The 26,430-nt window shown below is 37.8% G+C and overlaps 2 protein-coding genes across 15 annotated transcripts in view; one reads left to right on the top strand and one right to left on the bottom strand.

Annotated features, from left to right (window-relative positions):
- The window catches only part of Fry (FRY microtubule binding protein), a 376,400-nt gene that overhangs the window by 11,312 nt on the left and 338,658 nt on the right, over nt 1–26,430 (bottom strand). For 6 of the 10 annotated variants that reach the window (XM_048800797.1, XM_048800790.1, XM_048800793.1 and 3 more), the window contains 10 exons: nt 23,738–23,746; nt 20,126–20,326; nt 19,420–19,581; nt 16,770–16,936; nt 15,380–15,569; nt 14,588–14,737; nt 13,624–13,722; nt 13,255–13,338; nt 7,292–7,309; nt 5,426–5,536 (listed from right to left, as the gene is read on the bottom strand). In XM_048800797.1, the coding sequence (XP_048656754.1) occupies nt 5,426–5,536; nt 7,292–7,309; nt 13,255–13,338; nt 13,624–13,722; nt 14,588–14,737; nt 15,380–15,569; nt 16,770–16,936; nt 19,420–19,581; nt 20,126–20,326; nt 23,738–23,746 (1,191 nt within the window). The remainder of the gene's footprint in view (nt 1–5,425; nt 5,537–7,291; nt 7,310–13,254; nt 13,339–13,623; nt 13,723–14,587; nt 14,738–15,379; nt 15,570–16,769; nt 16,937–19,419; nt 19,582–20,125; nt 20,327–23,737; nt 23,747–26,430) is intronic. The other 4 variants (XM_048800792.1, XM_048800796.1, XM_048800791.1 and 1 more) reach the window with 3 other exon arrangements.
- The window catches only part of Zar1l (zygote arrest 1 like), a 65,806-nt gene that overhangs the window by 26,997 nt on the left and 12,379 nt on the right, over nt 1–26,430 (top strand). For 3 of the 5 annotated variants that reach the window (XR_007346740.1, XR_007346742.1, XM_015484192.2), the window contains exon 4: nt 25,922–26,007. The exons of the other annotated variants lie outside the window; for them this stretch is intronic. Coding sequence is in view for 1 of the 3 variants with exons in the window: in XM_015484192.2 (XP_015339678.1) it covers nt 25,922–25,984 (63 nt within the window). In the remaining 2 variants the exon portion in view is untranslated. Of the gene's footprint in view, nt 1–25,921; nt 26,008–26,430 lie in introns of those variants that run through there. 5 annotated transcript variants of the gene reach the window in all.

The raw sequence follows: 26,430 nt of genomic DNA, 5'->3' as shown, positions 1-26,430 counted from the left end.
TATATATAAACTTTTTTTTTTGTAGTTTTAGATGGACGGCATGGCTTTTATTTATTTTTATGTGGTGCTGAGGATTGAACCCAGTGCCTCACACGTGCTTTGCAAGCACTCTGCCACTGAGCTCCAGCTCCAGCCCTACCTTATATTTTTTATTGTCACAATTTACATCTTTTTAGACTATATAGTCCTTAACAATTTATTATAGCTATTTTTGGCCATTTTTGACTTTTAATGTTCAAGCTAGGGTTTTGAAAGATTTATACACTAACATTAGTATAATGGAATATTATGAATTTATTTATAATAGTTTTTTTATTGGTTGCTCAAAACATTACAATGATCTTGACATATCATATTTCATACATTTGACTCAAGTGGGGTATGAATTCTTATCTTTAACATGTGTACAGATTGCAGGATCATATTGGTTATACATCCACGTTTATACATACTGCCATACTAGTGTCTGTTGTTTTCTGCTGCCTTTCCTATACCCTTCCTATCCCCCCTCCCCTCCCATCATCTCTCTCTACCCTATCTACTGTAATTCATTTCTCTCTTTTTTTCCCCTTTCCCCTCACATCCTCTTATATGTAATTTTGTATAACAATGAGGGTCTCCTTCCATCTTCCGTGCAATTCCCCTTCTCTCTCCCATTCCCTCCCACCTCTCGTCCCTGCTTAATGGTAATCTTCTCATGCTCTTCCTCTCTGCTCTGTTTTTGTTTTTATGATAACAATTATCATTCTTTTACTTCTGGTTGAAGCATTCCCTTAAGTATTTCTTCTAAGGCTGATCCAGTAGTAGTGATAAATTTCTTCAGTTTTTGTTTGTTTGGAAAAGATTTTATTTCTCCTTATTTCTGAAGTACTGTTTTACTGGAGTTTTTTTTTTTTTAATTTCAACACTTGGAATATATAATCATATTTTCTCCTAGTCTGTAAGGTAAGGTTTCTACTGAGAAACACGCTGATGATCTAATGGAGACTCCCTTATAGGTCATGTCAACTTTTTCTATCCCCACCCCACTGCCTGTAACTGTTGATATTTTGATTATCATGTGGCTTGGTGTACCTTTTACATGTAGGACATTTCTACATTGAATCTATTGGGAACTTTTCAGGTTCATGGATCTGGATGTCCATATCTTTCCCAAGACTTGGGAAACTTTCCAAAATTATTTTATTAAATAAGCATTCTGTGCCTTTCTCCATTTCTTTTGCCTCTGGAACTCATGCGATGCAACTATTTGTTTGCCTCACGGTATCCCACAAGTCCTGTAGGCTTTCTTTACTTTTTTTTTTATACCCCCTTTTGGCTGGGTTATTTCAAAAGATTTGTATTCAAGGAAGACATTCTTCTGCAGTTCTAGTCTGATTTGAAGGTTTCAATTATATGTTTTATTTCATTCATTGAGTTCTTCAGCTTCAATATTTTTGATTTTTTAAAAAATGTTATCTCTCTTTGAATATCTCACTCAGGTCCTGAATTATTTTCTTGATTTCAGTGAATTATGTCTATATTGCCTTGTAGCTCACAGAGTTTACTTTTAAGATCATTATTTTGAATACCTGAAAAGGAATTTAGAAGTTTCGATTTCTTGGGGATCAGTTACTAGAGAATTATTTTGTTCTTTGGTGAAGTTGTGTTTCCTTGCTTTTCCAGGTTTCCTATGTCTCTGTCGATACTTCTGCATGTGGAACAGTCATCTCTTCCAGTTTTATAGAATGACTTTCATAGGGAAAGATGGTCATCTGCAAATGGGTCCTAGTTATTGGTTGGGTAGTATGTGGTGGCTCTGGTTCTGGGTAGGCACAGTAGTTTAGTTTCCCTGTAGTTTTCTTCAGCTGTAATCAACGTCAGTGATGACTGTGGGAATCTCAGTGGCCTAGGCTACAGAAGTTTTTGGCAATGGTGGTGGCAAGTACATTGTTAGGGTTCTTGGTAACAAGGGCTTTTGGGATCTTCTTGTTCTGATTTTCTACATAGTGGAGTATTTCACTGAAGAGATCCCTCTTGGTATTGGGTCCAACACAGGCCATGACAGACACATTGGTGCTTTTCTTCCAGAGTACAAGTGCTTGGAGTGGCTGTAGAGCTGGGGTCTTAGGCTCAGTGTCTTGAATTTCAGCGGTACCCATGGCATAGGTACAAGTTTACTTTCTTAAGTATGGGTGAATGCAACTCCTACAAAGCCATGGTCTATAACTCTGAGGTACTGCCCAGTGGTTCAGATCCCAGGGGCAGGGATATAACTGTCTCTGATCCTAGGAGATGGGGCATAGTACTGCCATGGCTTTAGGGAAGATGAGTATCCCAGAGTCTCAGGACCTTGGAAACAGGACACACCTACAACTCAGGTTCTGGAGCTAACGGGGCACAGAAGCAATTCGGGCACTAGGAGAGGGGTGCCACAGGTTGGTGATTCTGGACCTTGGGGTGCTAGGATATGGCAGTGGCCCAGGCCCTCTCAGGCTGGGTGCAGTGGCAACAAAGACCCTAGAATAGTGGGGCATAGCTGTGATTTGGGTTCCACCAGGCAGAGAACAGTACAATTCATTTCTCAGAGAGGTAGGGTGCCTCAGCTCAGGCTCTGCAGGGCTGGTTCAGACTCAAGGAGGTGGATGCTGTGCCTGTTCAGTGTGGAGGATGGTATGGCATAGCTCAGGTGAGGCTATGTTTCTTGGGTAGCTGGGTATCACATGGGCTGGAGCACCAGGCATGTAACTGTTCCCTTAGATCAAAGTTCCAATTCTCTGGGGTCAATTCTGCTTGGGCTCAGGGGCTGAGTTGCAGCTGCTTGCCTGACCAAGGGTCCAATTCCCTGGGGCTGAGGCGCAAGATTGGTACAGGTGCTGAGGGGACATGGCTGCCTTACAGGCTGGGGCACAACTTCTCCACTGGGCTGAAATGCGGGTTCTTGGAGGGGCAGGGCATTGTGTGGGCTTGGGTCCTAGGGTATGGCTGCTTCCTAGTTCAAAACTCTTAATTCCCTAGAGCCAAGGCACCAGGCTGGTTCAGGTGCTGAGGGGTCACAGCTATTCTGGAAGCTCTGGCATGAGTTCTCTAGTGGCTTGGAGTGCCTGGTCCCTGAAGGTAAAGTTTGTTATGGGCTTGGGTACAGGGGTCATGACTAATCCACTGGGCCTGGGCTCTAGGTAACCCAGGCAGAGTACAGTAACAATTAGGGTGGGAGAGATGGAATGCCTCCTAGGCAGCTTGTTTCCAGGTGGTAGGGAGCTGCAGCAGCTTGAATGGGGAACAGTGTACCTCCATAATTGAGCCTGGTGTTGTGATGGCAGAGCTTCAGCAATGGAGAAATTCAGTGACAACTAACCTGAAGAGCAGAACACACTCTAGCAATGGCTCAGACTTCAAGATGGCGCAGTGTAGCATGAACCAGGTTCATGGAGTAGAGTGGTTATATGCATTCACAGGTACCTTCTCTGGAGCACTTCAGCTGTGTAAACTCTGGGCAGTTCCCTAAACTGGGCTCAGAGCCTGTGAGGGTAGCAGGACTCTCCAGTAGCAAAGACTGTGAGTATGTGCTACAGTAATGAGACTGCTAGGAGCTTCCTGCTTAACTTCTCTATCTGGTTCTGAGCTGATCCCAGGATCAGCTGATTTCCCAATTCTGGGAGAATGGGAGGCAGGGAACCCATCCTGAGTTTCTCCACAGAGTTGCTACCACTCCTTGAGTCACTGATTAAAATGTAGTTGTTCATTATTTTGGTCATTCTTGGGGTGGGGGATGGAGAATAAGCCTTAGGTACCTCTAGTTGGCCATCTTTCTCCAAGTGCTTTATTAATATAAAAAATGGTGTATTTGCATGTGTTCTATTCCTTGAGCAAAGATGGACTCCTGTTAGTACTTGCTTAGAAGGAGTATGGAGAGTAAACTTTATCTTGACCACATGCAAATAATAGGTAACCAAGTGTTTTCTCTTTTATGTGAGGACTTAGTGTAGAGGAATGTAGATTCTGACTGATGCCTCCTTGAAGTTGGCATTTGAAAGTATACTTAAATTATAGGTTTTTTCCCCCTTTTTCCAAACTGAGTAATAAACATAGAAAAATGGTTGTCATCTTCTGCCTCTTTTGTGGTTCTTCCTCACCTTCGTAATCATTGAGCTTTCCCAGGCTCCGTCCTCATCCTATGTTTTCATTGCGATGGTTTTATGATGATGAACTTGAGTTTAGCTCTTTCATATCTAACCACTTGTAAGATGTTGGTCATGGTGAAGAAGGCAGAAAGAAGGTTTGAGTGCCTGGATGTACAATGGCTTCAGTCCTCTTTATATCTCTGTCTCAGCCGTGGCACCATTGGTCACTGGCTCAGCTGAGGTAGAACTTGAGTATTGTCCTCAACTCTGTCCTCTCCTTCATCACCCACATCAGTTTCATTGACTCTTTTTTTTTCCCCTCCCCTCCACACCTAGCACTTTTGTCCTAGTTCAAACTCTCTTCTGCTGTCTATACTATTTAAGCAGACTGCAACTGGTCTCCATGACTTCAGTCTACTTGTCATCAAATCCATTCTCCACATTATAAAGATCATACTAAATACTTCCAGGTGTGGCATCTTCCACAATGTCACCCTTACCTCTCTCTCCTCCTTTACTTCATAGCTTATTTTTGCTTTCATTTTATATCCTAGTAATACTAAACTGCTTGTAGTTCCTTTCTCTCTTCTGCTACCATATTTATGCCTGTGCTTTTGTTCTTACTGGATTTCAACTCTATAACTCTACCTCATCTTTTAAGATTCCACTCAAATGTGATTTCTTCCAGAAAGCTTCCAATTTCCATCTTTGTTGCATCTAGACAAATTAGGCGTTCATCATGTGTTTCCATGACAATGGGTGCATACCACCACTACTTCACTTTCACTTTCAGGATTATATTGATTCACTTGTAAGTAGAAAGTTTAAGTTATTTTGCTTTTTACATTTAAAAAACATGAAAGCATCCTGATGCTAAGCAGGACAGGGAAATTGAAGAAAACCAGTCATGTCTTATAGATACTTCCTTATTGCCTCCAGGTCAGGGCAAGTAATGAAAGGCTAAATGTGAATAATAAAAACCACAACATGAGAAATCTTTTCAGAGGATGCCCAGACCTAGGGCCAGGATAAGAGGCATTCAAATGAGGCATTTAGGGTTTAACAGGTAAGAAGACACCTGCCCCTAAATTGGGGCTGTCTTTCTTTTTCTCATCTTAGTCCTGGTCTGGCTTTGGAAACGCATTTAAAAATAAGAACTGAAACAAACCCAGGGCATTTATTTCTAACTTGTGCCTGTGCAAAAATAACTCTGGAAATAAAATCACTTGGACAGGTGTAAACAGGGTAGGAGGGACAGAGAGCAAACCACGAAGTGATGATTTTCATGGTGGGATGAACGGCTGGGAAGCATGAGGACTCACCTCTGGCATGGAGCTCACTTCATGCACCTGGCCGATGAGTTTACAGTAGGATTGAAAAAGCAACAGCAGCTGGAAGTGTAGCTTATATAATCTCTGACATAGTTCCAGTTGCTAAAGAGAGAATGTGCATGGGAAGAAATAGTTATTAAGGATCATTATTATATTAATCAGTGAAATCTCAGTGGAGATGAACACATTTTTTAAATTTACAAAACATAACTAGCTGTTATACCAAATAGCAGAAAACAGAATCCAGTCCACAAACATCAATGAGAAATTCACAGTATAATATTGAATATTACATTCTATACAATGGAAGACGACTAACTAGAGAGTAGTAGTAGCTATAAAAGGACTGAGTGAATCACGACATTTCCCTTGCCACTTAAATACCTACAAATTATAGCTGAGTGGTTGTGTTAATTATTATAAGGTATAAATAGCTTTTAAAGTTTCTTTTTTTAATCAAAAGTATAGTTGAAAAGCACACATTAAGTAGTTATAGGTGTTAAATCTATAAATTGAATCCCTTCTTGGGAAATTGCTCTGTGTAATAGTTTCAGCTGTCATCTAGGGTACAGACTCATCCTAACATCTGTAAAGATAAGTTACACAAGTCTTCTCAAGTACTGTACTATATGAGACTTCTACTCATAGCTCAATAAATGTTTGCCTAATTAAAGAGGTATAAAGGGACCAGAAGGCTTAAGAAATAAATTATTAAAATACCTTAAAACTTTCTGTGCAGAGAACATTTAAAAGCAGTCATATAAAATGGCCCTTGAGCCCCATGGAAACCTCTAATGTTTCGATATGTATACTAGATACAAAAATTCACAAGTAATCCCAACACCGATGTTCATAATATTCTTTGAGCTGTATGATCTACACTTTGCCTGTTTTATTTCAAGAATAGGTTAGTTCCTAGACTGAATGGGATTCTGCAAAAGGAAAAGAACAGCCTTCATTAGACAGGATTTTGTGGTTTAGCATTCATCAGGGAAAATGGGTTAAAATATGTGGTTTAAACTAAATGGTTCACTGTTCAATTTTCAAATGGGGCTAAGGAAGGACAAATAGAGCCTTTCTTTTACTAATAGATTATAAACCACTCAGCTCAGAATTGAGAGCTTTGAGGTGACTTAAAATTTTTCCTCCAAACCAGTTTAAGGAGAGAAATTATAAGAATTTAGGTTTTAGAAAGAATATTCTACTTCTATTATGAAAATACTTTTGATCCTGATTTATAAGTTACTGAAATTCATGCTAAGACTGCTGAATTAAGTTTCCTTTCTCCTCCTATCCCTTTCCTACTTCTATTGGAAAACCAATTTTGCTTAGATTTATTTGATCTCTCAGTATTAGTAACCCACCTAAGTTTAAAGAAGTAGCTACACACACTAATTAACCTACACCGGGTCTTTGTTTCAGTAAAACATTTTATTTTATGGTCATTTAAACTTCTTTTTACGGAAATCTTTTAAAATATAGAATGAAAGATAACTGCCAGGAACTCGCAAATAAATAAAATAGTATTATTTAAAAACAATGTTCCCATCACAATTTTGGGTGAAACCTAGCTATGAAAACTCTTGACTTTCATCAGTACCAAATAAGGTAGTTATTATTGAAAATATACTACCGACAGTATGAGAATTCATAGCAATGTAGGTTTCTACTTTGGGGCAAGAGCAGCCCAAAATGCTACTGATAAAAACTGCCATATCTCAATTTACCAAATAAAATAAAATAAAATAAAATGAAAAAGGGTAACATGCTAAGAGATTATAATAGTAACAGTAAAAATAAGGTTTGTTATGGGTCCATGCCTAAATGGACATAGAGTATGAAAGAAAGTTAACTTACTGCAAGAGATTCCATTTGCTACACAGCAAGCATGGCACAGGAAACAAAGGAAAGGAAAGAAAGTACAGGGTCAGTGTATGCATGCAACAGAAAGCACGGCCCTCGTCTAAGAGCAGAACCGTCAGCAGTATTAGCATTGCTGGTCAAACTTGATAAATGGATGCCAGTGTTGTACCCGTTCAACATGCACAGCGCTCCAGTTAAAAACAAGCTTTAATGGGAAACAGGACATTTAATCTTTTAGGTTCTCTGATTAGTTGGTTTAGATTTTGTCAAGTCAGTCTTGGAGACCAGAAGTAAAATGTTTACTGCTTGCACATTTTAGTGTATAAATGTAAATATGTGAACATAGTAAAACTGTGGAGAGAGCTGAGTAATTTTGAAGAACTATAGTCCCAAATTATAGTACTGTTTTATATTAATTAAGGTAGAGACTTTAGAAGGTCTAGTTTCATATCTACTAAATTATGACCATAAAATTAACATAGTATAATTAACAATTCAAGTCGCATTTTCTTTAGTCAGATTGCCTTCCACATTAAGAGTATTTTATAGGATTGCTAAATACTGTTATTTCAAAGGAATAGACACTGTATATTATCAAACAAGTTTGAGAGATGACAAGTAATTTTCCTACAATTTATTTTTTGTAATGTTTTTTCTCTAGTAGACAATTTCTAAAAATGATTGTTAGTTTAAAATAATACAAATTTGTCACTGAGTCATCTTCAAATATAGCTACCAATTTTTGATTTTACCTTATCATAACCATACAATTGGTTTAGTGAAAATTTGTATTTAGGAAGAGATAATCATAACTTGACAAAATATTTTTTAAAAAGTCAATTTGACCATTCCTAGTTGCAGGACAATATATCTGATTCTGAATTTTCAAATACTTAAGGACCTACTCACTCATTCATTTTCCAATCCTTGACAACAAAAACCTCTTATTTTAAGGTTCTTTCAAAAAATCTCTGAACTATCACTGTAATATATTAACATAAGGCACAGTACATAGAAGAAAAATTATCAAATTATTATTTATTAGTATTTACCAATGTAACTGAAGGAACACTACTGATAACCCCTACCCCATCATCTGAGTTTTCTTTTTCCTTCACCTATTGCTAATATCACACGGAGTTGGCACATTTTTGGCTGTTAGGTTTACTGAGCAGTTTTTTGGACATTGGATGTGGATCTCTCTCAAAGCTTTGAAAGGTAAACATCTTTGAAGCTTGTGATAAGGATTCTGTGGCTTGAAGCATTACCTACCATTTTCACAAAAACTTTGTCTAGAGGTTTCTGTAACCACACCTTATGTATTAAAGCACAGTGTCCTATCAGGCATACAGGGCCAGTCTTATACCTATATATACACATAATTTCAACTGTGAAGACTTTTTGGAACACATCAAATATGACTTAAATGTTTGGTATGCATGTTAAAAAGCAAGTGTTTCTACCCTGGAATCTACTTTTTAGCAGTGTGGAATGCAGCATTGCTGAGTAAATGACATGGTCTTGAGGAAAGCTGCCATCTTTTTCAAAACAGGGTCGGAATCCGAGGAGGTCAGCAAATGGGTTTAAATCAAATCTTCTCTGTTCAATAAAGGCAAAGGAACTTTCTGAACTCTAGCTAGGTGCCGAGGAATGTCATTTGGCTCTCAGGGCACAAAATAGTGTATTTCTTGGGAGATGGCCAACTCTAATGAACACATTTTCAGTATCCTTCCTAAGTTTTCCTTTTTAGGTAGGCTAGTTCAAGCTTCCTTGATACTTATGGTCTTAGAATCCTTTCCTGGGCCATAGCCTGGGACCTCATTTGAATTTACGTCCCAAAAACATAATGAAAATGACATTGTGAAGGGGCTTTTTCATGGAAAATGTTGACATGTTTTTAACTGTCTGTGTTACTGCTTTCCTGTATGTGGGTTTTAAGAATAATCCCTGTAGAAGTCTTTATAAACTTCATCTGTTCCAGTGACCTAATGTTCTCTTGAGCATATTGTGGGTATGTCATTGTTTTATGTGGTCACAGGAATCTTCTTCAAGTTCTGTTCCTGGTTTCCTGATAAGACTTGATATATAAAATCAGATTTGGAGGTATAGCTTCTTAAAATGAGAAAAAAACCCCCCAAAAACCCAAGAAGGATATTCTCATCATTATACAAAATACATGTATGAAGATGTGAATTTGGTGTCAACATACCTTATATACAATCAGAGATATGATAAATTGTGGTATAAAGGTGTATTAGGAATTGTAATACAAGAAAAAAGATGGAACAGATCACAAACAACTGAAAGAGTAACTTCAAAAGCCCATCATAATCTAATTCTGGCTGACTATCAAGTAGTAGAACCACATCTGTTTCTTCTGTTTCTGTCCCCAGATGGGTTCTATGCTTATAACTAGTCAGTAAAAATCTAGGAGATTTTTTGACAGTGTACTATATTGGCTATTATTTTCATCATATTTAATTTCTGAAAATTATGAGTTTATACTAAATGGAATAAAATTTAGATTCCAGATAGGAGGTAACCTTGCCTAATGCTGCAGCTTTGCAGTCAGGGAACACAGGGGCATCTGACCTCCTAAACAGGTAGGAAAAATATACACTCACTTGTTAATAACACTCAGGTTTGGCACATCGACAACTATCGTGTTTGTGGAGTAGTTTTTTTTTTTTTTTTTTACTTTAGTCATGAGTATATTTCAAAGCTTAGAAAGATAAGACACATTTAGGTATTTACTGTTTTCAAGAAAACTGTAAACTAACTTCAGCCATTACAGGAAAGAGTATTGCTTATAGGAGGAGGAGTGATTGACAATATCTGAAGGGTGAAGTTTAATGGATTACAACTGAACTTGAGAAAAATCTTGTTTGACATTTAACTTGTATAAGAACACAGGATGCGTTCATGAGTTAAGAAGAGATAGGGTCTTTCTGGACACCAACTTCAATTCTGTTTGCTTCTTAATAGTTGGAATGATGATTTGAATATGGTAAGATGAAATGTAGTAGGGTCAAATGTAAATTATCAAATGTTCAAGTAGTGTTCAGAAATATCTTTTGCATTATGACTGTGTCATTGTTAAATCCTATTTAACAAGTGAAGTAGAAACATCTCCAGCTTTCCTGAGGCTGCTTTTGCAAAGCTGAGGACATGAGCTGTGTTAATTAGTTACAGGGCCAAGACTAAAGCCACTGCCTGGGGAAGCCAGAGCTGTCAAGAGACTTTGTTCCCTGACTTACATTTATATTAACTCAAACAACCTAGTAGTAGCTACTCCAGAATAAATTCTACAAGAGATGGGGAGGTCCATGAAAATCAAAGTTCTTAATTAATTAAAAGTGCTGGTTTTAAGTTGCAAAAAAGACTTTTTTTCTCCTCTTGCTATGCACAGACTGAGAAAATACGAGTAAGGCAGTGTCCACAAGTGAGTGAAATTTATCTTGTGAGACACATGCACATCACACTCCGTTTTATGTCCTCTCTAGTGGAAACTGTGCTTTATCCTAGGAGAGTTGGTATCATAATCCCAAAGAAGCTGAAGTCATTACCAATCATGTTTGCCTAAAAAAAAAAAAAAAAAAAAAAGGCCATATGCTGCATAGTGACATTTAGGTGAGTGAAAGAACACATAGATGTTGGTTCCATAATATTATATCACTGAGGGTGGTTTATCCTCCTTTTTGTGTAAATAAACTGTGATATTGCTATGATGATATCACCTAACGATGCATTTCTCAGAACACTGTTCATTGTTAAATGATATATGACTGTAGAAGTAAATAAAGAGGTAGATGATGAGGAAATAAATAGGAAGAATAATTGAAAGGCAAAGAACTAAGGGGGGAAATGAGAAGCTTCTAAAAATAAAACAGCTTAACAGAAATAAATTAAGCACAGTAGGAATACATTTTTTTTTAAAAAGAGAATATTTTAGAAGTAGGATAGTTTAACTAGAATTTCTGTTTATCCACAGAGTTAACCAGAAAGCTGTACACACTTGTATTAATAATAGATTTGGTTTTAACCACTGTTTCTATAAATTCTGTATCATCACAATATACTTCACTATTTTTTTGTAACAGTGAATATAATAGGACTTAATGATTGGTGGTAAATGTTTAGATAACTTATTTTTACATATAACTTTATAAATCATACTATAAACTATACTAGTTCGTGCTAATTGCAAATCTAACCAGGTAACTAGTCTCTGGACTGAATTTGTCTCTGAACACTTGAGCGGGGAAGCAATGATAGAATCAGAAGGAATGGGTGCTACTGAAACAGAGGTATTATTTTATTTTTATAGTACTCCTGGGATATCCAGTGAAAATTGGTCTCAAATTATCTGAGGCAGCACATCACAGATCCACATGCAAGGACTGATGGAAACACTAGTCTTCATTGTGATTTTGAACTGTACATCTCACTACACACCCTTTATGAGAAACTTTTAAGCTTTAGATTTTCCACATACAAAACTGGCATTCGCTTCCCATCCAAAGAGGATCAAATAATAAAAAAACCCCACAAAAAATAAAATCTATATTTATATATCTCCACACATACATACATGTTTTCAAGAAGGCAGAAATGATACTTCAGTATCATATCTAGATATTTCTTAGCCTTGTAGTTTGCTTGTTCAATCTCTAGTCTCTTCACAAAATGTACTGAGGGACTCACCAAGTGACCCAGTGCTGGCAAAGAGAGTTAGTTACTCTCAGGACAATAAACTTGTTCAGTAAAAGTTATCAAATTCGAATTGAGTCTTTGGTATCTGAAAAATTTTATCCCAAGGTTTATCTCTTTTTACATTAGTAAAGTATTAATTCTACCCAGGAAGATGTTTTTGGATCCCTTGGAGGGTTTGTAATCTAAAATGCTTTCCCAGTAGTGATAATGTAATTCCACTTCCTCCTTTGAGACTGGGCAGCAGGAGGATTGACCTGACCACTTCATTCTGTTTCCACAGTAAATAGAGCAGGATAGCCACGGTCGAATTATACCCTGCTATTAAAACTTTCCGATTGCTTACCACTGCTGTGCAACACCCAAGCCCTGCATGATCTGGCTTCTGCCAGCTTCTCCAGACTCTTCTCAAGCTTTGCTCCAGGTTGCTTTCTGCATTTGTTCTTATCGAGGCCATGTTCACTTCTGAGTAGCCTCAGGCTACTCAGCTAACTCTTGCTCATGTTTTAGATCTCTACCTAGATAATGCACCACGAAGAATCCTCCTTGAACTACTCTCTCATTTGATCAGGCTGCCTCACTGTGTGCTCTCAGAACTTACTGTTCTTTCCTGTACTTATTGGCCTTATCACATTTACACCTCTGATTTTTTTTTTTATTAATGCCGAAGATCTCTGATGACAAAGGTCTTATGTATTGCTCACTATTTAGCCACCATGAGGACAAAATAGGAGGCACTTAATAACTACAGGATGGGTGATTTTAATCCATTCATACTCTTCTATCCATTGTCTTTACAATACATTTCCAGCCAGTTGATTTGAGGTATGTCCTTAAAGGTATTCTAAACTGGAAAATCTGTTTTGGAGTGATTGGTGAAAGGGCAATAGAAATTTTCCTCACTGAAGAAACTAAGTGGTTTTCTATTCTGAATTAAGAACAGATTTATTAGGAAATGATTAGTATGGTTATACAGTGTTCAGCAAAAAAGGTTATTTTTATACTTCTATTTTTCCCACACAAGAGGAAAAAAAAAACAAAACCAAAAACAAAAAAACCCCAAATCCCATCAACACACAATCATGCATGACTTGAATGTCATTCTGTTGTAATCTATGGGTTTCGTGGGAATATATGAGAATTCATTATGCCTCTTCTTTTCTCAAGTTCCATGCTTCTTAGATAAATCAAAACCAATGCACAATGTCAGACCACAGAGGAGATACATTCTAATAGGCTTTTATTACCTTTTCTTCTGAGTCCCCTGGTTGACAGGTAATCACTCCATCTCTTGATCCGCCTGCAAATGTTGCTTTACAATTTGCAAGCCACTGTCATTAGAAAAAGACAGACATAAGTGAATTTCTTGGGAAATAAGGGGAGGTGAAAAGTAAAAGCTCAACATTTTCTGTCCTGTAGGTTCCATTTATATAAGTAATGTTATTGGCAGTTCTGTAACCATTATATTAGGATTGTAATCTCAAAGAGAGGAAAAGATTAAATTTGTCTCCTCCCTCTGCATTCTATCTTGGATTATTCACACCTCCCAAGAACTCAGAGGTTGGGTTCATTCGGTTTTACCTGAATGCATATGCACAAAAAACACAAAAACTTACTGAGAGAGTGGCCTCTTTTCTGTTGTTGTAGGTGTCCAAATATTCTTGCAGTTCTAAAACACTGAACTTGAGCTTGTCCAGAAGTCCACAAGAAAGGAGCTAAAGGCAGGGAAATAATTTGTATTAAAACATCTAGGGAGATGAGCTACCAACACAAAGTCATGGCTATACAGAGAAGACATATTTAGAAGTAATATAAAGAGGGAGAGCAGTACCATCCATTTTAATAAGGTGTGAAATTTGTAATTTTGCTCTGTTATCATCCCAATAATACATCACATGGTTCAAAGACTTTCATATTCATTTTGTATTTAAAATAATAGTGATTTCTCATATTGTATTCCTTGCTATGAGGCAGCCAACCATCAGTGAGGTTCTTAGACTGACTCTGCACAGACTTTAAAAAAAAAAATCAAGGAACATATTCATTGATTCCAAACCTCAGAAGTCATTCACCTTACGTGATGGTTCCGTGATATGATGGGGGATGTGAACTTGTTAGTCTTATGTTAGTTATATTCAGAAAGTTATCATTCAGCAGGCAGCCAGAGATTGTCTTAATCCTTCTTTAAACTCGTCATTTGTGGTTTGGGCTGTGTGCATCCAGAGGGTGATGTGTCTGAGGCTTGGGGATAGGGAAAGTGATGATGGTTTGTCTCTAAAGACCATCTGATTGGTCAACCTGGTCAGGTCAGCTCTGGAGGTTATCCAGCCATATGCACAGCTGGCAGAGTCAACAGGGAGAGGTGTCAAGATCATGGAAGGAGCACAGATGTATGTTTTCTCCTGATTCTCTGAAATGATTTTGTCTCAGCCTGGGCTACCCCACAGATCCAAAGCCCTTTGGAAGTCACATCACAGTACTGCTCACAACACTGAAGGTCTTTAAAACAAACCACTACACAAACATGCTACCCTGAGCCAAGCAGGCCTTTCACTACCAGAGCAGGGCTGGGATACTCACGGTCTCAGCATCCACGAAAAGTGTAGGGCACTCAGAGCAGGAGGTGAGCATCTGGGAAGAGCTGACAAATTTGGATCCAATTCCCCGGAGGTTGTCTCCAAGGTAGCTGGCTGCATCACAGGTTAGGAAGCAGAATCGTTTCTGAATATTCTGCAAGGGAGGATAGCGATCATTTGCAAAGGCCATTTTGACTTAGCTACTAGAAAAAAACTTTATTTGCATGGGATAGGACTTCTAAAATTTTATTATTAATTTGATTTAATTAGCAAAGAAAAATATGCATTGTGTATAAGATGTTTTGAAATATACATTGTATAGTTGCTAAATCTTGTGTAATTAACATGTAATTAACCTCCTTTTTTTTTTTTTTTTGGCTGACAACACTTAAAATCCACTGTCTTAGCAATAGAAAAAAATTTTAAAAATCTTGAGATTTTTGGAAAAAGAGCATATGTCCCCAGGGAAGGGAGTAGAGTAAGTAGGATGGGGTTGGCGGAAGGTCCCCTTAATGGTTCTGATGTCATGTTTGCCCAAGATTGAGGATGTCAATAAGTCAGAGTGGCAGAAGTGAAAGGTACTTCATGGCAACTGAAATCATCTGAGGTCACTGTCTTCATAATACACTCTGCGGTTGAGTAGGTTGAGGCTGCAGAGGAGAGCTGTTAACTAGAAGTTAAGAGTATCTAGAGGAAAAATAGGACAATCCTAGAACAAATAACCCTTTTTTAAATCAGGAGTTATCTGGCTCCCTGGAGGATCTTGGTTCTTGGAAGGTTGAGGGAGCACCCCTACCTTAAACAGAGAGGAGAACACGTGAAATGTATACACTGCACAGGAGCCATCTGAGTCACACATAAGCTGGTTGATGTGGCTGCGCCAGGCCTCCTCAGCATCATCACAGGCCGTGGGCTGAAAGGCAGCAAGGATGGCCGAGAAGAAAGGCGAGGGAGGGGGAGAAACTCCCCTGTCACCTTCTCCAAAGCTGGAAAACATGAAAACATCCATGTCAAGAAGTGTTGTCCTCCTGCTTCTCCTCTACCTGACTGTACCAACTCTAATCCAAGTGTTGCGATGTGGAGGAGCCTTTTGGCCCACTCTTCCCTTTGAGGGTACTCTGGGAGATCCTGGCTGCCATGAGAGATCTCTAAGATCCTTTTCTGATTCTAGGGTATAGAATTTTCACCTCTACAATTTCTAGGATTCCCATATTTCTGATTGCTGTATACAGACAGGGTACCTCTTTTAGCTCTCAGCAAGTGTCTCACTTTCCAGGTGCTGTGCCTCTGACAAAGTATGCATTCAGGCTTATGCTTTGGTGCTTTCATTCTTCATGTTTTAATTATGAAAAATTATAATATAAATTTTGATGCTTTTAGTTTTCCATTATGGAAATAGAGTATTAATGAATACATAAAGCTGAGAATACAAGGATTGGGGAAGAGAGAAAATGTAGAGAAATGCAGAGTAAGAGCACCAGGAAGGAAGAGAGATAGGGAAAAAAAGTGAAAAGTAAATTCTCCAGATATGACCTCAACCTTTTCCTTTGATGGTCAAATATTGCTCACCATGACAGAAGGCCCTACTTAGTTCTCACTTTCAACTCTGAGTAATTCTAGGGTCTTGATTTTCTTATCCTGAAGCAAATCTATACCATTATTATCCGTGATTTCCCCTAAATGCTGATTTTATCTAAACTATTGTGTTTTATTAATTCCTCTTCATTTTTTTCCTATTCATATATCTCATTAGTTTCAGAGATATCAGCCACTAGGCTGAAAGACACCTTCTTGAAGAAGCGTTGCTATTTAGCATATAAAGATCCCCCTGTTCTTGTCTTTTAACTCAGAATGGAAAGAACTCATTCCCAAGCCTTGCCAAATTTTGCTTATCTTCAAAGCTTATAAGGCTTGGACCATGTCTCCAGGCCTTTCTTCATCTTTCCATGTTGCTTTCTGGCTTTATAAGTTCTTATGCAGGTGTCCTTTCTTTGTTCTGCATAAGGCCTTGCACTGGGGTTGGATGATTCCACCTTGGTAAGAGCTCACTAAGTTCTGTGTCACTGTGGACTCCTTCATTAGGAGGCCCCAGCAGTGTGAGCGTAGCACTGAACTCAAGTTACTGTGAGCGTAATACGTTGTGCTGTATATACTTGACTACTCATTTCCACCAAGCGCTTCCTTACCTTGCGAGAGTAAACTGGTCCAGACCTCGGTTGCCTTTTTCCTCTCCCTCAGTCATATCCAGGCTGAAGCTGTCACTGCATTCGAAAGCCGCGGGCAGCTCATTAATGGAACTTGAAAGATCATCCTCATGCACAGTGGTGTCTTCCTCCTCCTGGACAGCATCAGCCTGTGGGGTTATAGAGTCAATTGATAGAAGTGGATTCAGAAATTCTCTGAAGTACTCTTTGTTCACTTTCTTTTCAGTCCCTTCCACAATAGCCCCCAGAGGGCTTTCAGTAGATTCTCATACTTGATCCATGCTTACAAGATATAAATGCTGAATTTGGAAAAGACTATAGAGATCCCTGGTCCAACCTCCACATTTTACAGATGAGGAAATGATGTTCCATATGGGCTTGTCTAATGTCAGGTCAATAGAGTTAAAGCTGGGAATAGAAACGTCGCTTTGGATTCAGGACTCCTCCTATTGTGCCATCCCAGCCTTTTGAAGTAGGTTCATCTAGACTTAATTCTCCAATATGGAATCCCTTTGCCAGTGGACACTAGAATTAAGAATCTTTGGCTCCTGGAACAGTAGATGCTCAAGAAACATCTGCAGTGTGCATGAGTGATCCAAAGTCCTTCACCAAGCCTGCTTGGTTGATAGAGAATTTTCAATGTGGAAAAGCCTAAAATCCATTTGCATATATGCTTTACTCTTGAGTACCCTTGAAAACAGCAGATCAGGTTGTCTGCTCTCACCTTACTACAACATGTGAAATGAGCAGTTAACTGAAAGGGCTCTAGGGTGGGTGGCAGTGAGAGGCAGGAAAGAGACACAACAAGGAAATGGTAAAATAGCGGGGCTTGAACTTGGGCCAGGGGACAATCAGCTGGAGAACTGATTGTTTCTTGACAGGAAGGAAGGCAGCTGGATCATACATCAGAACAGAAGAAAATTCTTGTACATGTTTCACTGAGTCATTTTCAAGGTGAAATAGAAACGTATATGAATCAGAGCTTTATTGCAGGTTAACACCTGGCTGCCCATTTAGTATATAGTATGAAGAATTAATAGGGAAATTAACAACAATGTAAAGCTATATTAGAGAAACAAGAGTTTCAGAGGTTTATCTGTACCTGCTTCTTTTTGCTTTTGAAAACTATGGTGATCCAAAGAAGCTGACCTCTGGGGTTATTACTACACATAAATTTCATCTATTGGAGAAACTGAGTTCTTATAAAATGTATTTATTTACTCTTTCTAACATGACAGGTATATCAAACACCACAGGAACTCAGCTCATGAGAAAATAAGTCTCATTTGTAATGAGCTATCCTTATCTTTCCTTGATAGAAAATACTTCCTAAACAGTAGAAATCATCTATGAGAAGCCTGTGTAGCCTTCAAAATAGAAAAACAGAAAATGAGAATACCAATATGGACAAATATCAATGCTGTTAACTTTATATATTTTGTAGTTTTTATCCCAATGAAATTGAATTTCTTAATTTGAGGATTCTGGCATTTTAGCCTAGAACAGAGTTTTCTTTCAGGGCCTTTTTGGACAAAACAAAAAAGGACCCTTAACTCCAAGAATCCTGACCACAGTCCCTCTGCACTGTGGCAGTCTTAGAAATAATTCTTAGTTAAGCTTCAGCATTTTTAAGTAATTGCACTTTGGTGATTGTTCTTAAAGCATACTTTTTCCCCCGCTTGGCCTCAGCTCTGTTTTTAGTAATTATGAATAGTAATTATGAATATATAGTAATTATGAATATATAGTAATTACTAATTATAAATATTTAGTAATTATGAATATATAGAATAGCCAATACTGTATTTTTCCATTAGAGGTATCAGAAGGAATATACTTTTACAGTTTTTTCTGTTTTCTTTTTCAAATTTACATTATCATAACCAAACTCTAGATAAAGAAAGCTTTATTCTATCCTCACAGCAATAGATTATTTTGCTATTTCTAATATAAGGAAATAAGATTCCATACTGATGGGCATAAATGTGGGTACAGCATGCAAGTGATAGTTTTATGGAAATTTTGATAAACCTTAATAGAACTACACACAAATATATTTTTTTAAAACCCCAAATAAGGAAATCACACCCATTAGTTAACATTTCTATTTAGAGTCTGGCTAGGAGAGTTTTGTGCAAATCTGGCAAATAATAGTGTGATTGATGTTAAAAATTCCAACAGGATGCCAAAAGGGGAGCATTGAATCAATGTACAAATTGTATAATTGGTTCCTACATAAGAAAAAATTTCCTCAAACACACCCACACATCTCTTAGCATACTGCTGTATAAAAGCCATGACAAAGATTAGCAGTTTCCCAGTCAGAGCCATCTGAGATGGACAGTACTGTTTTGCCCTCAATCAACAGTGTTCACTCAATGTTCCATTTTACAAAGACTTCAGAACCACTTTCTTTCAATCATAAGAAAGTTTTGCTCAAGTTTCTCAGCATAAAACAACTTCAAAATAAAGGCTTAGGTGTATAAGCTTCAATTATTTCACTAAAATCAGATGGAAAGAGTGCTTCCACTTTCAACCCCACCCCCCCACAGGAATTCTCAGAACTTTGGGAAGTCATTATTTTCTTTTTCCCTAAGGAAAATTACAATCATAACTGCCAAAATCTCTTCACCTTTGAACCCTCAGAAATCTGCAGGTTATTCATATCAGGCAAGGAAGCATCAAAACTGGCCATTCTGGTGATAAAAGAATGAGAGTCAGCAGGAGTTGAGTCACAGGTTGTGGTGAGCAATTCCATGGGGTTGGCCTCTTCAGAGGGGGAGAGGGTCATGATCTGTTTAAAAACAAGAGGAAAGAAAATATAAAGTTTCCATTCTTTAAAAGCTCTAATTATTCTTAAGAGCATAAACCATTGCTCTCTAGTTGTTTGGTATTGATTTTCTAATTTCCTTATGTCACCATGACCTAACTAGCAATCTAGTGTTAATCTGCATCCTGGGGTATCCCACTAAAACACCAATTCCTGTATTGTTAGATAACTTCATTGAAAGGCCTGTCTTATTTCCTCAAACTTTATATATTTGAATATTTTTTTTTAAAAAAAAGATTACCATCATCAAAATTATTTGGGAAAAATCTAGGCCTTCAGATTGGATGGCTTTCTGGGTACATAACACACCCCAGCAGTTGCTTCCTTCTGCCTACTACAGAGAAGAGTCCACTTAGAATCAGATACCTCCTTGAGAGTTCAGAATTTAGTTTGGCAGCTTTGGAAAGTTTCTTTAGCTGAAACTGGGCCGGGGGCAGGAGGAAACAACCCTCTTGAATTACAAAAAGTAAGTCTCCCCAGTTGCCACAGAGGGAGAGTTGCTACTCACTAGATCGGAGTGCTCCAGGATCTGGCTGGCTGTGAGGTCCTCCTCCTCAGATGATTCATCGGAATCCTCATGGTTCATTTTATTTAGACTGGGAGGGCTTCCTGAGAGTTGGCGTTCTTCCAGGGTCTGCATGTCACACTTGTCCAGACTGTCCAGAGAACGCCTGCGCACTCCCCAGTTGAAATTGTCCATACTCTCACCCTGAAATCACACCACCAGCCAGGTTTTTATGCAAAAATTCTTCTTCACTCATACCTTCACACATCCAATTAGTCACAGCTTAGAAACATTACCTCTCATGCCCTCATCTGCTTTGGTACTGAAACTTTAACCTGACATGAAAAGTAACAAAAGCAGACTGTTTTCATATAAATGTATATTAAATCATGGGTAGAGGTGATCACACCCTTTTCTTCAGCAGGTTAAGTAGTGTGTATGTGTGTGTGTTTAAGTCGATTTCAATAAACACTAGAATTGATCTGTGTTTTCAAAAATCTGTAAGAAAGAGACTATTAAAAAACTTCAAAAGAGGTGTGTGCTCCCTACTCCCACCAGCCCCTGTTTAGTATTCTTTTTGGAAAGAGAAATAAGTAGTAGCTATGCTTGCAGCACATTCCAGGAATCCTTCAGTTATTTAGTAGAAGAGCATTAGGTAAACATTCCAGCCTGTTCTGCCACAGCGGTTCTCACAGATAAAATGCAGAGTTAAGGACTTTCAGAGCTGGACAAAGTTTGATGGATCATGCACTATGCAAAGGCTAGAGCAGCAATGGTTTATCTTTTACTTTAAGGCTCATCTCTGAATAATTGTCCCAACCTGGAAAATAGTTAATTTTGTACATCAATACCAAAGATTATGGCCGACTTTTATATTCTGATTTACTAAGAACTGGCTTAGTTGGCCACATAACTGTTTTAAAGAGAAATATTTTCCAGCCTGCAAACTAGAAAATTTTTACCTAAGCAAAAGGGTAATTTATAATAAAATCTGGCACCAAATCCTTTCATTTCTTGGTAATTTGAAACAGTGCCCAATAGTCCACAGAAATAAGGTACCTCCTCTGATGGGAGCTCAGTGGACAACTTACTAATCTGAGAGATGCCAATTACTATTAAACCATAGGAAAATGAATAAATGCAACGCTAAGTTTAAGAGTCTTGTTTCTGGCTCCAACAGTTTGCCATTCTCAAGACCTCTCAGGAGATAGATGCTTAGCTTTTCCGAAGTCTGTTTTGGCTATTCTTGGTAGAAGGCAAGAATCCTAAGCACATTATTCTGGATAGGATATGGAAATTATTATCATTATTCATCCCTCTTTATAATCAAAACAGTACTAACAACAATCATAAACATAAAGAGAAAGCCAACTTAGAATGTTTTTCATGTTTTATATCTCCTATTTTATCTGTACAGATCAGGCATCTCTAATTTGAAATCTGAAATGCTTCAAAATCAAAGACTTTTTTGTCAAGACACCCCAAGTAGAATTTTCGATACCTCATGTAAAGTATAATGGTCAAGACACAAAACCACTAAAAACAGTGTATAGAATTACATTTAGGCTATGTGTATAAGGTATGTTTGAAACACAAATGAATTTCACATTTATGCTTGGGTTCTGTCCCCAAGATCCCTTATTATGTATGTACAAATATTTCCAAATCTCAAAAAATCTGAAATTGGAAACACTTCTTGCTCCCAAGCATTTCTGGTAAGGGTACTCAACCTCTATCTGTTCACCACCAGATAATTTTTTTTCCTAGTGGAAAAGACTAACAAAGACTAACTGCTTTGTTGGGATTTTAAAATAACCACTACAGTGAAAAAAATATGTAAAAGAATTTGGAAGATAAGGCAAATGCAATGTGTGAAGAAAGGAAAAAAGAAAAACAGACTATTCAAGAAGAATGTGAAAATTATTGGGAGAAATATACAAATTCACAAAACTGATTTTCTTATACCAAATGAATGATGGTTTGAATGAGATATCTTAAGCAACAATTTTGAACAATTCCCAAACTTATCCTGAGACAGTTATGAGCCTGCAGAGCAATATAGATACCCTGGGCATAGATGGCTGCTACTGCTTGGTGGCAGCTCTGGGAAGACCTGAATCCATCTGGCATGAGAAGAGGGAGGGGGAGGAGGGAAAACTTTTCTTGCAGGAATAAGATCTATTGCTAGAGGATGTGACAGTTCCATTAGAGGCAAAGGTATTGAATTTATTTCCCTAGAGGGGGTTGAGGAATTGAGATGGAGCAGGGTTATAGTCTAATCCCAGTTGAAGTCCATGGTGATAGGGATAGGGTGTAGCTTAGAGGTAGATATGTGCTTAGAAGGTGCAAAGTCCTGAGTTCAATCCTCAACATGTGCAAAAAGTCCATGGTGATTAAAAGTCAACCAGGTTTGCTCAGTATGGCACAGAGATATCCCTAACGGGGAAGCCATGCTCAATTCTTTCTCTCCCCGGAAGGTCAGATTTGCATTTTATGTTACAAACTTAGAAGTCAAAACAGTTTTATTGACAATGCCAGATTATCTTATATGTGAAAAAATGTAGAGGACAGCTAATTATTCTAAAGGACAACTCACATATAGTTATCAAACATATTCCATTTAGTATTTATACTAGGATAGTAAAGTATTATCATGTACATATTCTAGAAATGTTAGAAATAATATTCTTTGAAATAACTTTTTCATATTGGAACCCTGTCAAATGTTTTTTTTCTTTTCTTTTTTGAATGCTGGAGATTAAACCCAAGGTTGAAGCTACACTCAGAGTTAAAAAAGAACTATCGTTGCAGGAAGCTTCTGCAACAATCTGATGTGACATAAACATAATGATCATAAGTCAATATGCCCAACATGATCCAGGTTTATGCCACATAATTGTTGTCTGGACATAATTATTACTGGCACCCTTTTTTATTTGGAAGAGCCCTGGTTTAGATGAAAATTTATCTAGTCACCATACAGAGATAGCTTCTAATTCTTGGAAAACAAAAACATTTCATTGGAATTATAAATGGTATATTGTTGGCAGCAGATTGTTGATTTTACTTTATAGTTTTTGTGGGCTGCAGATAAAATCCAGGGCCTTGTGCATACTAAGTACATTTTTCACCACTTGAGCTACACCCAACCCCACTTCACTTTTGTGTGTGTGGTGCTGAGGTTTGAACCCAGGGCCTTGTGCATGTGAGCACTGTACTAATTAAGCTATATCCCCAGCCACCACTTCACTTTTAATAGAATAATTTTACAACAAAATCCATCCAGTTATATAAATGCCTAATCAGAAATTATAGGATTTCCACAATCATATTTGAAGATTCACTTTCTCTCAAAATACAATCATACAATATCTAGTACTAGGCATATAAAGGTTTCTTAAAAAAATCTTATATTTACGTTTTTGAAAATAACTTTATAACAGAGCAGCCAAGAAAGATACCTCTTATATCACACACACTGAAGTAGAAATAAACAAGCAAATAAGCATACATTTGCTGAAAGGGAGGAAAAAAAAGCAATTATGTTGTTATAAGACTGCAATGATGCAAAACATCTACTACTAGCATATCTAATTAAAAATAGCATCATCTTACCTGAAGTTCCTGGGTAGCAGATTGAATGGACAGAAAAACAAATAAAAGGTCTATTTAAAATGATCATTAAGGATACTCAAGATACTTTCTTAGTTTTAACACAACAGCAATAATAATACTAGCAATATACACTTCAGTAGTCACAGCTTAAAAAAAGATAAATATATGCTACCCCCAAAGAAAAAAATCAGTATTAAACATCAGAAGTTCCACATCTCCTAGTGAGTGGTGGATCATGCAGCTGGGTAACAAATCATAAGTACCACTTCTGAAATAGCTTTCCACTTCAGTGACAATTTTGGTCTACTCAACACTTTTTTTTTGAATGCCTAAGTAATTATTTGTGAGAAAATGTTGAATGTCATGAGAAAATGAATGAGGGTCATCAACTGGGGAAAAAAGGTGGCTTCACCTGATCCTGCTCACAAAGCTAAAAGTGTTTGTGATCATGATCTGTCTGGTGTGGGTGTGTAATTAATAGCCAAGACACAGTAACTAAAGCGTTCAGAAAAGTTCAAGGGCAAAACCCCTTTATACAGATATTATTCAACAAATTCCTGAGACCTTTTTAAAAAATTATATTTAGTTGTAGAGGGACACAATACAATTTTGTTTATTTAGTTTTGTATGTGGTGTTTGGGATCGAACCCAGGGCCTCACATATGCTAGGCAAGTGCTCTATCTCTGAGCTACAACCCCAGCAAATTCTTGAGACCATTTAATGAAAAGGAATAGACACGACAAAAACAATCTATCTTTGTTTTGACAACTGTTTGGCTAGAGAAGCCAAATATGTTTAACTTTCCCCAGTCAGGTTATTCTAAAATTATTCACCAATTATGGGACAAGGGACTGACCCTAAGAATACCATTATGTACCTGGCACTGTCCTAGAGGCTCTACATAGGTTATCTTATTAAGCCTTACATCAATTCTGCAGGCAGGATTATTAGACCCATTAGACAGATGAGCAGGTAGAAACCAGGAAGAACTATACCTATGTTTACGGTCACATGGCTAGGTCACCAGCAGAGATGAAATCCTAACTTGGAGCTGGGGACTCTGAAGTCCAAGCACATTCACTCTACAGTTCTGTAAGCATGTTAAAACTCCTTATTATAGCAAACATTCTCAGTGTTTTCTTTTTGAGACATGGTCTATGTTGACTAAATTGGCCTTGAACTTTTGGGCTCAAGCAATCTTCCTGTCTCAGCCTCCCAAGTAGCTGAGACTACAGATACCCACCACAGTGTCTGGCTTTCAAATGGCTTATTTTATTTGGGTAAAATGCACTCTTAGTCCCTTGAGTTTCTTATAAAATCTTAATCATAAAAGATGAAATGATCTTTGTAATTGTTTTTTGTTGCCTAGGACAATAGAGATAATAGAGAACAAAAGGGAGGTACATGTAGTATTATTTATTGTCCCTGGAAAACATTAATGTAACATTTGTTTTGAAGAGATGGGCATCTCTGATTTTTCCCTATCTTATTTATTTTTGTGATGCTGAGGATTAAATCCAGAGCTGAGCCTCCATACCTGCTAAGGACACACTCTACCACTGAGCAACATCCCCAGTCCCCTCCTTTGACAGAAATTAGATTTGTTAGTTGTTCTAAAATTGTGTCTGATCTCTCCACTTTATGCCATTACTGCTAGGTCACTCAGCATAACATTTTTCTCTGGATGGGACAGGAAAATGATGTTTCTCTTGCTTTGTCAGGTTTTTCCCTCCCTAGTTTAACTTCCAGAATGAATCAGGTGCCTGAGCTTAAATTTTAGCTTAAACGCAAACATTAGGTCAGTTGCCAGACCAGGGAGCTAATCTTTCGACCTTAGTTGAACACTCAGCTCTGGCTCAGAAACATTGACAAGGAATTCAAAACAGTTGTGTTTTGCTTTAGACTTCAAAAATAATCCTTACTGCATTTAATAACCATAATTGATGATAGAGAAAACATTTAACAGAAATCTCTACAGTACTTTTCTTGGTTCTAGACAATTCAAGGTGAAAATGAAGCTGAGACTTGACGCCTACACTGCAATCAGGGCTTTTAGCTACCCCCTTGCCTCCCAAAACCAGGACCTCAGGCATGTCAAGCAAGTGCTCTATAGCTGAGCTGCACCTCTCGCCCCAGTCAGTGCTTTTCTACTAAGGGCTGGGTTTGCTCAATGTATTTTTCAGGGAAATAATCAGTGGAGAAACCATCATTTATTCTCAGGACATGGAGCTCTCCTGCTGGAATAGATATCTAGGTGGTCATGACCCAGGTAAGACAACAGCCATTAGCTCTTTGGCCTCAACTAGACATAAGGGGCTTGGACAGTAATCCTATTGTTTTAGGGAAGCTAATCAAAGCATGATTTTCTCACAGGTTTGTAGTTAAGTAAGGAGGTGCCTCTCTGCCACCAGATATAATGAACTTTGAATTTGAACCTCCATTTTAATTGTAAGACTAGCTTAAAGCCCTTTGGAAAATAGACTATATTTAGTTAAATAAGAGCTGCCAATGTTGAGCAACATGGAGAGCCAGGCTGGGTAACAGGTATCTTTACCCAAACCAATCTCACTTAAGTGAACTGAGCTTTTATTCTCAAGGGGCAAAAGACTGCCTATCATTTGGAACATGCCTCTGAGCTATGGAAAGGAAGGTAGCTGACAAGGGTGTTGCTCCTCTCTCCAGACCCTGTTTT

This window comes from Marmota marmota, unplaced genomic scaffold (assembly GCF_001458135.2).
Source record: "Marmota marmota marmota unplaced genomic scaffold, marMar, whole genome shotgun sequence".
Classification (NCBI taxonomy): Eukaryota; Metazoa; Chordata; class Mammalia; order Rodentia; family Sciuridae; genus Marmota; species Marmota marmota.
Note: the sequence above shows the minus strand (reverse complement) of the source record. Positions and strands in the feature narration are given on the sequence as shown.